The sequence below is a fragment of the Hipposideros armiger genome, unplaced genomic scaffold, assembly GCF_001890085.2.
Source record: "Hipposideros armiger isolate ML-2016 unplaced genomic scaffold, ASM189008v1 scaffold_94, whole genome shotgun sequence".
Taxonomy (NCBI): Eukaryota; Metazoa; Chordata; class Mammalia; order Chiroptera; family Hipposideridae; genus Hipposideros; species Hipposideros armiger.
In genome coordinates this window covers 1,314,305-1,325,796 of record NW_017731444.1, presented here as the reverse complement: position 1 = coordinate 1,325,796, position 11,492 = coordinate 1,314,305, and the positions used below count along the sequence as shown (strand labels likewise).

General features: G+C 54.0%; 1 protein-coding gene across 9 annotated transcripts in view; it reads left to right on the top strand.

Moving 5' to 3' along the window:
* Window positions 1-471: 471 nt before the first annotated feature.
* Window positions 472-11,492, top strand: part of LOC109384431 (tyrosine-protein phosphatase non-receptor type substrate 1) — a 45,024-nt gene continuing 34,003 nt past the window's right edge. For 2 of the 9 annotated variants that reach the window (XM_019645769.1, XM_019645768.1), the window contains exons 1-2: window positions 472-651; window positions 5,008-5,095. In XM_019645769.1, coding sequence (XP_019501314.1) covers window positions 487-651; window positions 5,008-5,095 — 253 coding nt within the window. In that variant the 5' untranslated portion in view covers window positions 472-486. The other 7 variants (XM_019645773.1, XM_019645772.1, XM_019645775.1 and 4 more) reach the window with 7 other exon arrangements.

The window sequence follows — 11,492 nt, the reverse complement described above, 5'->3', positions numbered from 1 at the left end:
TTGAATCCTAACTGGCTCGGCCCCTCCCTGGCTGGGTGTCCAGGGCCAAGTGACTCCATCCCTCTGAACTTCAGTTTTCTTCAGCTATAAAATGGCTGCCAGGAGCCTTGGCGATAACCCACATACAGATCAGAAAACAGAGCAGGGTTGCAGTAAGGGCACTCCCACCTCCTGTCCCCACCCCACTTTCTCTCTAGCCTGTCAGCAGCTCCTCTCTGGGGCTGTTGGTTCCCTGGTCCAGGCTGCCCAGGAGTCCTTGCTGTTTTTATTTTTATTGTTCTGGCTCCAAAGCTGAGGCCTCGCACTCCAAATGGTTCTTCTTGCCCAGAAAAATAGGTCGTTGGCAGCTCCAGCCTCCTGACAGGCCCCACACAAAGGCGGCCTGGCGGGCCTGCCTGCTGACGCCAGCCCAGGGTTACGGGAAGTGAAGCGCTGAGCCCAGGCAGGGCTGGTGCCAGGCGGAGCCGGGTCCCTGCGGGTTCCAGCATGCCCTGGCAAAGTGACCCTGCTCGAGTCGCGTTCTGCCTCTGGTCTTGTTTCCCTACCTTTGGGAACACAGTGGAGTTGCTGAGGCTTCAGGAAGACAAGGCATATGGAAGGGCCTGGCACACACAGAGGCACCAACACCCCACCTGCAGAGGCAAACTCCAGGTATGCTCCCATTATGGTTGCTTTCACACCTGTGCCACTACTGCCCCTGCGATCAGGGTAGGCCTAGTTATTCCCATTTCACAGATGAAGAGACTGAGGTTCATTAAAAAAAAAAAAACGTTTTCCCATGTCACATAAGTTAAATGGCAGCATCGTGGCTTCAAAACCCTTGCTCCTCCCCGCCTCGTACTCGTTCAAGTCTTCTTTCCAGCAGGTCCTGGGTAACAGGAAGGGATGCGATCCGGCTTCTATAACAGGACCCTTTCTGGCTGCTCAGTGGAGAAGAGGTGGAGGAAGAGGGGCGCAAAGGTGGAAAGACGGTGCCCAGGTGGGAGATGGTGGAGGCTTAGCCCAGGGCGGTAGCAGCAGGGGAGACGCTGAGAAGTGGTTTGGTTCTGGATATGAAGAGAAGGTCCAGCCGGTGGGATGTGTGGCTGACAGATTGCACACAGGGAGTGACAGAAGTCGGAGCCATGCGGGATGGAGCGCCTCTCGCTTTCCATCTCAAGTCTTTCAGGTCTTCACTCAAATATCACCTCCTCTGAGGCCTTTCCTGACCCTCTCCTCTCTCATAGGCCCTCCTGGGCCCCTTTCCTGCTTGATTTCCCCGTATAGCTTTATCTATATCTGACAGACTAAATATTTTATGTACTGGTTTGTTTGTTCGCCCCCACTAGAATGTCAGCTCCTTGGAGCAGGGGGGTTTGTTTGTTTTTTCTCACCTGCTTCACCCTCAGTGGCTAGCACAGTGCAGGGCACATAGTAGGTGTGTAATAAATACTGTTCCGTGCATGAATAAATGGTATACGCATGAAGGCAATTCCGTTTTAATCCAGGGCATCCCAGGATGCCTCCTATGGAAGTGGCTGATTCTTTTCAATTATCTGCCATAATCTCGCTGTGTGACCTCAGACAAATTGTCCTCCAACCTCCTGCCCATTGGTCTCAGTGACCTCCCAGGCCTGACAGTCAGCCAAGGGTGATTTTTCTGTGGACTGAATCAGGAGAACAAGTCCCAGGCCCCCTCCTGGGATGAAGGTGAGGATGAAAGGGCCGTGGTGTTAGGAAGCCCTGCTGGGTGCCTTTGCCAAAGGTGCTATATATAAATAGCAGGTGGTTCAATTATAATCCTTCCTTAATCCACAGTTTCCTAATCCCAGGCAGGTCTCCCTGTGTGTGTGTGTGTGTGTGTGTGTGTGTGTGTCCTGGGAAACAGTGAATGGCAGAAACTTCTGGAAGCCCAGGCTAGGAGTCTGCCTCACCTCTGACCTTCGCCAGCAGCCCCTGCCCCCGCTTCCACCCAGATGGATTCCAAAGATGGGTTGTCCCAGGACTCTCAGCTGTCACCTTCATGGTCTCAGCCAGATGTCACCTAAAGAGTTAGAGATGCCCTACTTCCCATTTCAAATACTAGAAGGACCCCAGAACAACTTCCTTACCGGTGCCCTGATTCCACGCTCCCTTCCTGCACCCCACTCTCCACTTGCAGCCAGAGCGGCCTTTTAAACACATGAATCAGACCATGGCTCTCCCCTGCCTAAACCCTGCAGTGATTTCCTAGCTGCAGAATAAATGCAGGCGCTTTACCAATGCTTGCAAGGCACCCAGCTGAACCACTCTCCCCCACCCAGCGCACATTCTTCTCCAGCCAAGCAGGCCCCAGGGCCTTTACGTGTGCTGTTCCCTCTTCCCCAAGTCCTCACCTTGCTGCTTCTTAGGATTCAGCTCCCAGCTTCTCAGGGAAGCCTTACCCTTATCTAAATGAGGGTGCCTTTCTCTCTCTGAGCTCAATCTTCTGTTGTTCATTAATTATTTCTACTTGTCTACTTATCTGTCTTCCCACTAGAATGTAAATGTTTCTTGGACAGGGACCTTGTATGGTTCCCTGCTGTATCTCCCACACCCAAATTAAAAAAAAAAAAATTCCCTTGTACTTCAAATACTGTCCAGAACCCTGTGGGCTCCCAAGGACTATTGCCAAACACTTTACTTATTTATCAAATGCTGTGTAGCACTTGGGACATGCTGGGCACTCTTTAAAGTGTTGTACAAATATTAATTCATCCAATCCTCACACCGGCTTTTTTAGGTTGATACGCATGTTGGCCTCATTTCAGATGAGGACACTGAGGCACAGACCAGATGAGCTGTGTTCCCAAGTCTACACAGTTTATAAGAGGTAGCTGGCAGGGTCTGAATCCAAGGAGTGTGGTCCATGCGCTCAGCAGCTGCACCCTGCCTGCCTTCCTGTCTTAACACAACACCAGGACTAGGCACCTGACAGGGAGGCTGGGTGTGGGGGTGTCACTTTGCAAAAGTCTTTCTTTTACTTAGCCTGGGAATCAGGAATTCAAACCTTGTTTCTACCCCAGGCCTTGCTCTGTGGCCTTAGACAAGTCCACTCCCTCTCTGGGCCTCGACTCCCTTTTGTTGCTTCATTCATATGTTCTTAACAGCCTTGTGAAGCAAAATTGGCTGTTTATTTCCAAGTCCCAAACCCTCCAATTAGCAGAGAGTCTTGAAGTCCTTTCCCTCCCATAGTCTGGAGTCACCTTTTACTGGGTGACCAGCACTCCCACTGCCCATCACTGACCTGGGAAACATGGTAGATAGATAGATAGATAGATAGATAGATAGATAGATAGATAGATAGATAGATAGATAGAGGCTCTGTCCTCTCAAAAGACTCCTTTCCTCACACCTTCCTCCTTATCTGTCATTTTCCCAGAGCCCTAGCATTCAAGTCCTCTCTCTCCTCCACCCCCTGAATCTGGCAGAGAAAGCCCACCTCCCTAGGGAGGCCTGACCCGTCCCCTCGAGCCTCCCAGGCCACAGCCCGCTTCTCTCTCCTTCTCCTCCCTGCGCCTCTTTTCCAGGCGGCACTGAAGTCCTTCCTACACACACGCTATTTTTGTATGATCACTCTCTCCTTCCTCTCCCCCTTCCCCCTACATTCACTTACTTCCTGCTTTTCTGTCACCTCGGCCCAGCTCTGAAAGAATCAGGGGCCCCTTTAGCCCAAGCCCACCCCCAAGAGAGGCCTTCAGCTTTGGGGAACAGGGTCAGAGCCACTTGGGGGAGGGAAAAGGCAGGCACCTCCGTCCCCCATCCCCCCCCCTTTTCCATTCCCCCATTCCTTCGCCGCTTCCAGCCTCTCGCTAGAGGGAAGTAGGGACTGACTGCGACCGGAGTCCGGAGGCAGGGGAGGCCGGGAGCAACTTCCTCAGTCCACCTTAAGAGGACGATGTTCGCCAGCTCGCGGCGCTGACCTTAGACAAACAAGTTTGCGCAAAGTGGAGCGGGGGGCCCGGCCCTGGGCAGCCCCGGCGGCGCTTCCACAGCCTTCTAGCCCTCGCTGGCGGCGCAGGTCCGAGCCCGGCTGGCAGTGGGAGGGGGACGGGGGAGGAGGCGTTTCGGGGCTGGTGACAGCCGCTCGGGCTTCTGAACTGGCACATTGTTGGAGGCGGAGGCTGGTCCAGTCCCGAGCCCGAGCGGGGTGCGCCAGCGGCAGGGGCTGCAGCCGTGGGGCCCAGGCGAGGGTTGGGTGCCCGGGCGGCGGAGCAGGCGAGGGGTGACGCTGGCCTCCTGGCCCGGCGCTCGACACCAGCCCTCGCTCCCTCCCTCCCCGGGGCGCGCTGCTGGAGGGCGCTCTCCGAGAGGGTGCCGGCGCAGCCAGAGACCTGCAGCCCCCCGCGAAGGCAGGAGAGCGAAGGGGAACGGGCAGGCGGGCGGGGGCCGCGGCCCGCACTGAGGCCGGGCGAGAGGCGAGTCGCCGGCGCGCTAAGAGCCCGGGCGGGGCAGGTGGGCAGCGGTGAAGGCGGCTGGCGGGGCTGCCCTTCGCCCTGGCTCGGGGTCCTTCTCTCTCCCGCGCTGTCTGTCTCGATCTGCGCGCCGCCTCCCTCCCTCCCTCTCTCTCTCTCTCTCTCTCTCTCTCTCTCTCTCCCCCCGCTCCCCTTCCTCCCTCTCTCTCTCTCTCTCTCTCTCTCTCTGTTTCTCCCCCCCCCACCCCACCCCCCCGCGTCTCTGTGCCTCTGGCTCTCTCCCTGGCTCCCCTGGGTCTGTTTCCCTCTCCTGCCGCCTCTCTCGGGCCGCCCGGGCTTTCTTTCTGGCGCGCTTGGGGTCTGTCCCCTTCTCTGTCTCTCGATCTCTCCGGGAGGGGGGAGGGTCTCCAAACATCGCGGCCGTGACGGCAGCTCCTAAGCCGCTCCAGGCGCTCGTCCCGGGGAGGGGGGAAGCCCGGCCAGTAGGAGAGAGAGGGGAGGGGGAAGAGGAGGGGGGAGCCTTAGTCATTTCCCCGCTCCAGCCCGCGCCCGCCCGAGCGCGCACTCACGGCCGCTCTCCCTCCTCGCTTCTCAGCCGCGGCCCATGGAGCCCGCCGGCCCGGCCTCCGGCCGCCTCGGGCCGCTGCTCTGCCTGCTGATTGCCGTGTCCTACTCCGCTACAGGTAAGCAACCCCCCGCGACACACACACACACACACACACACACACACACACACACACACACACACACACACACCGCTGCTGTCCCCCAAACTGCGGGCTCAGGCCCCTCAGCCTGCCACCGGGAGCCACTCGGCTCATGTCAGCAGTAATAGGGGTAGAGATGCTTGTCACCAGGGTTACAGGTGCGGAAACTGAGGCCCAGAGAGGGCCAGCGACTTGTCCAAGGTCACACAGCCAAGGAGAGAACCCAGTCTCTCCGGACTCGGACTGGGTGGCACTGTGCTGGGCACTGGGACATACATACCCAGATGAGTTGCTTCACCTGGCCTCTGCCCAATTTGGAGGGGGGAGGCAGGCTGTCAGCATCTTTCAGAGCAAGGCACCCTGGCGTCCCTGGAAGCTCTTCTCCCTGGACTGATGCTTTCCACATGTTTGACTTCAGGGGCTGAAAGAAGGGGGTCTTCCAGGTACTGCCTGGGATGGAGCAGAAACAGACTGTTGCAATAAGGGAAGAGTGAGGATTCCCTCCGGTACGCAGAGTGAAACAGTGTCAGTGTGTGTATGGGGGACAGAGAAGGGAGGCCACCGGTAACCCTGGGGTGAGCTGCTGTGATCAACAGATCCTGATATGAAAACACTGAATTTCCCCCGGAGCTGCCAGGGCCTCTCCCTGGATGGAAATGCTCCTTGCTCCTCTCCTGCCCCACCACGCCACTTCCTCCTGTCTTCCCCAGGCTGCCAGGCAGCTCCCTGCAGTTCAGAGGCTCTGTGGGGCTATTACCTGTGGCTCTGAGCTGTCTTTTTGTTGGCCTACATCAAACACCTGTCTCTCTCCAGCAGGCGGGCTGGAAGGCTAGCATGTGTTCACCAAGGGGTGAGGTCATCATTCAGGAGTCCTGCTTCTTAAAGGGGTTTTGCAAAACCTTGGGTATCCTGGGAGGGCATGGAAGAGGCAGAGAACTGGCATTAAAGAAGTGTGAGGGGGGGGGGGAGAAATGGGAATCTTGTTTTTTGGCTTATTGAAGCTGTGTTGTCGTTGGCAGAAGGGTCTCTGCACCTCCCTCTCTTGAGGAAGAAGGCAAAAATCAGCTCAGTATCTCCCCCCACAACCTCCCCTTCCATTTGCCTAGAGACTGGTAACCATCTGAAAACAGCGAGAAAGGGAGAGCTAGCAGAGTGGGTGGAGGGAGAAGTAGCGGTAAACAGCTGCTTCTCTCTGCCCTACAGTTAGTTACCCCTGAACCCAGGGAATCCACACAGGCATCCCCCACTCCATCCCTGGGTCTTTCAGTTATAGTTGGGTCCTTGCTGGGCAGAAGGAAGCACCTCTCTGGTGAGTGGCATCTCCAACCTACTCCTTCCTGCCTGAGCTGGCCATGGATATACCCTGCGAAGTCCCAGTTCCCGCCCTGCCGGTCTTCCTAGCCTGGACATTCATGAGCATGTCTCACAAGTGCTTGGTTTTCCTAAAGCAGGGAACTGGCCCAAGCTAATTTCTAAATGTCTGTTCCAGACCCTTCTCCAACCAGGACCCTGTGGTTCAGTTTCTGGCAAATGCGCAGCAACACTGGTTAACAAGTGTTCATTCGGACAGCCTGCCTTTCCCAGGGCGCTGGCTGGGAAACACCACCACCCTTCTTGTGAGCGAATCTCCCCCCCTTTTGTCTATAAAAACAATCTATAAAATGGTAAAGATTAGGCCATAAAACTTCCGTTCCAATCCATTCAGCATCAATAGCCTGAAAAAGTGGGAGCAGCAGAGGGGCCAAGATTAACTTTGAAATAAATAAATCTTAGGAGGTGAGAACACATTTTTTGGGTAAGTGTGGTGGAGAAGGGATAGGGTGCCGCCATCATAGCTACAGCCTCCCAGCATCCTTCACTCTATGTTCTACGGGGTCCTGGTCACACTCTAGGCCCTGGCCTGGAATTCACCAGGTTTGGCTGAAGGATGGGGCTTCAGGCCCCTTCCTCAGTTGCTCTAAGCATGGAATTTATGACAAAGCAGAACAGAGGCAGGACAGAAGGGCAGGAAGGTAGAAGGAGGCAGTTGTCTAATTTTCTAAGAAAATGGATTTGTTTGAGTGAGAAACTCAAATGTCAGGCTTAGGAAGGCGGCTGTGGATTGAATGACTAGTAGTGTCTCAGGCAGAACTGTCAGCCTGGGAGGTGTCACATAATTGCTGTGGCTTCACATCATCACTCTGGAGGGGGCTGGTCATGGGAATTATCTTGGTTGGGGGAGGCAGGGGAAAAAGTTTCGAAAGATTGCTTTCAGTACAAAGGCTGCCAAAGGGAAATTCTAAAATGATGCCAGTGAAGTCACCAACCTGTGTCTTGGAGCCAATGTGAGGCCTGTTTCTTAAAACAGCTCCACTGAGGGAGATTCTGAGACTGGGAGAAGGGAGGGGCCTGGGGCTTCGGGACACCTGGGCAGCCTGATTCTGCACCAGCAGTAGCACCTGACCCTGAGCCTGCTGGCTCCTGGCTTGGCCCCACCTAGGATGTAGGGAGTCACCTAATGGGCCAAACCCAGATGGGCTCCCATTCACTCCTTGCTCTAGCTTGGAGGAGGCCAGGCCAAGTTGGGGTTCAGACTTTGGGGGGCAGCTGGGTCCTCTGGTGACCTCTGACCCTTTGGTAGAAGGTGGTAGCATGTTGGTGGCTCCTCTGTACTTTCCTAAGTGGTAAAGTTAATCTCACTTCCTCTTTCACAAAAAGAGAAGGTGTGTGTGTGTGTGGGGGGGCTTTGGCCCTGATAAACTCAGGCTATTGGACGGTCCTTAAAGCCATGTGTTCTCTAGGTACTTTCTGGCCATTAATAATTCCTTTGCCAACCCCATGGAAACTCAGGGTGTGATTCATTCTTCAACTTGCAGTCACTCAGCGCGTATGAAGTCCCGATGTGAACCGCGTGTTGAGAGAAGCGAGGAGACCCAATGTTCTTTGACTGTTAACTGTATTCCCGGCTGTGTGCTGACCGCCTGTCTGCGTAATCTCATCGATTAGCCAGGCAAAGCTTGAGTTAGCTATTATCCTCATTTTGCAGAGGAGGAAAACAGAGTCCAAAACTGGAGAAGTAACTTGTCCAAGAAGTAAGTGGTAGGGAGCCTGGATTTTAAACCCTAGCCTCCTGGCTGGGTAGCCTCTGAGGGAAGAAGTCCACTGACGTAATCAGGATTACTGAGTCCAAGCTGGAGGGCGTGAGACGAGCCCCCTCCAGGCGTAGATGGAGGTTTCTAGAAAGGTTCCTTCTGGGATAGAAGATTTTAACTGAGTCACAGTCATTTCTCTGAAAATACACTGAGGATGGAAACACTGCCAGCCCCTTGGCCCTCACGAATGACAACTCATGGGAGCGATGTGGCTCCTGTCAGAGGCCCCCCATCTGGGCTGCCGAGCTCTGGAGCCCCCAGAGCTGGAATATTCCTCCTTGCATCTATCTTCCTGGTGCCCTTTGCGACAGATGGAGAGGGGGTGTGTGAGAGGAAGGCAGTCTAAAACTGTTGTACAGATCCCACACTCACTCGCTCGCGGCTTCCAATGGCTCCGTGCGACAGGTTATTTTTTTATTTGTAGTCTTGGACTGACGGAAGGTTCCCCCACCCTCCCCCCTCTTTTTAAGTGTGCTCAGATTTTTGGCCTGTCAACACAACTCAGATCATGTCACTCCCCTGCTCAAAACTGGTGAGTGGGTCCAAATTTTCTTTAAAAAAAAAGAAACAAATGCACCAGGGCCTGAGGTTCCTCCCATGACAGGACTTATTTCTCAGCCACATGTTTTCCAAAGAGCTGACCGACTGAAATGCTGCAAGATAACCAGGCTTCCTCCATGCTGGCCAAAACTTTCCAGCTACTCAAGCACCTTAGCACCTAAAAGACCCTGAGAAGTCCCGCAGTTGTAGAATCTCCCGTCAGACCCTATTTACTCCAGTGTTCCCCAAACATATGACGAAGATGCATTTGGTTTGTATAACACCCATTACCGTGCAGCCTAACCCAGTTTGGTGAACGCTTTTGTACAAACCCATGCCCTTAGCTAAACTCTCTCATGCCTGTGCCTTCGCTTATGCTGTTCCTGCCATCAGAGAGGCCCTTCCCCGCATCCCCTTATCTCCATATGCCCAAATCCTACTCATCCTTCATGCTCCAAAGGGCCTCTTCCTGCTCTGAACGCTCCCCCAGGATTTTATCTGATCCTGCCTGAGGCGACATATTGCTTTCCCCTTGTCTTATCACCACAGGTTTGCATGTTTAACGCTAGCACCTGGTTGGCATGGTATTCCTGCGACATAGTGGTCATTTAGCCTCTCCATGTAGAGACACAGCATAGCCCAGGGAGCTGCAGGCTTGGGAGCCAGACCCCTGAGGGTGAGTCCCAGCTCCACTATCTACTTGGATAAATTACTGAGCTCTGCATCTCAGTTTCCTCATCTATAAAACAGATGACATCAACAACTCTGTTCGGAGGATTGGTCGATGACTGCATGTATGATGCTGGAGGCCGTGCCTGGCACATAGTGAGTGCTCAGTACATATCAGTCAGTGTTGTCATCATTGGTTTTGTTGTGCTTGGATTTTCCTCATCTACAAAAGCGGGACTGACTCTCATAATACACCTAGCACAGCTCCTTGCTCAGAGTGGGAACTCACAGGACAGCCAAGCCGATAGGGAAGTGAATGTCTTCAGTCTGAGGTTTTTCCCTGTAGCTTGTATGCCGGCGGGAGGTGGACAAGCTGAGCAGGAACCCAGACTGTGTGATTTAATTGTCTGCTAGTGCAACTGAGCGCCGTGGGCACAGCCTGCCTCTAGGTGTCTCTGTCCTGATCCACGGGTCTGGAATTGTGCCTTCCCAGATATGGGAAGCCGGAGGGGGCCTGAGAGAGCCGTCAGTCCTCTCATCCAGTGCGTCACTGAGAATGCTGATGCCCGGAGATAGGAGGGAACTGGTGGGTTCGCACAGCAGATCTGTGGCAAGGCATGGGTTGGGCGCCAAGTCCCCTGTGGTCCAGGCCAAGGCTCTTTAAAACTGGGGTGTAGTGGAAGTTTCCATTGTTCAAACTAGAAATCTGACAGGATCCCGAATTCCATGGGAAAATACTAAAGTAACAATAATGGGGGCCATCATTTCTGGCCATTTACTAAGCTTGGCACTTGGCGTGTGTGATCCCAGTGGGACTCACAGTAACCCTGGTTGGTATGCTTGGTTACCATGAGATCTGTTTGACCAATAAGGAAACAAGGCTCAGAGCTGAGCGACTTGCCCAAGGCCACGCAATAAGTGGCAGTCAGAACGACCGCACAGCCCATGCTGTTAACTAGGCATCACTTAGCCCTGTTTGACAGGTAGGGAAACTGAGGCCCAGGAGTGCTGGCATCCTGCCTTCTTGGCACTCCTCTCATATTTCTGTCAATCAGTGTACCCTCCTGGGAGGCAGAGGAGACAGGTGTTCCCAAGATGTGTTTCCGTCCCCTACTGGAGAAGGAAGCATCTATTTTCACAGCTGAAACTGCTTTCCTGTTAACTTGGGCGTTCCTGGGCAGGTCTTCTGTCGGAGCCCTCCGCAAGATGGATTCTCCCTGCCAGGTGTCTTGCCAGGCCCTCAGTCCGGAGAGATGCAAAACAGCTGAGGTGGAAGTCGGAAACGATACAGAATTGGATCTTTGTGTCTGTACGATTTCCTGGCACGTCCATTTGGGGGCGCAGGGTGTTAGATGGCTGCAGATTAGCGCCAGGAGCTGAAGGAGATGAGGTGTCAGATCAGGAGGGAGACGAGAGGCAGGGAGTGAGCCATGAGCTTCCGGCCGGTGGGACGGCCGGAGTGTGTGGGTGCTGAGGCCATGGGTGCACGGCCCTCGCTAGCGCCCCATTCTCCAAGTGCACAGTGTCCTTCGGAAATGGAAGCTCATGGTGGGAGGAAATTATGCGCTGGGTGCTAGGCACAAAGCGGAGCCTTGAACCTGTACTGTCTCTCCCTCATCATTTTATTTTAGAAAATTTCAAACATTTGCAAAATGAGAAGGAATGGTGAAAGGAACCCCAGCTTCAACACTGACCGGCCATTTTTGTTTCACCTGCCCTCACCTTGCTGGGGGTAGTGTCAGAAAGCCAGTGTTAGACATCGGGTATCATTTCATCCATCACTACTTTGATGTGCATTGTTGTCTGATCCTCTCAATGAGCCAAAAACCATGGAGTCCTTCATCCCCATTTTACAGATAAGGAAACTGAGGCTCCTAAGGCCAAGATGGGCTCCTCCCAAGGCCACATAACCAATGAGAGTTAAAGTCTGACCCAAGCCCCGGTTTACTCTTAACCGCTTTGCTATCCTTAGTGTGGTCATTTTGATTATAAATGTTCACTCGACAAATATTTTCGAGCATCTTCTGTGTGCC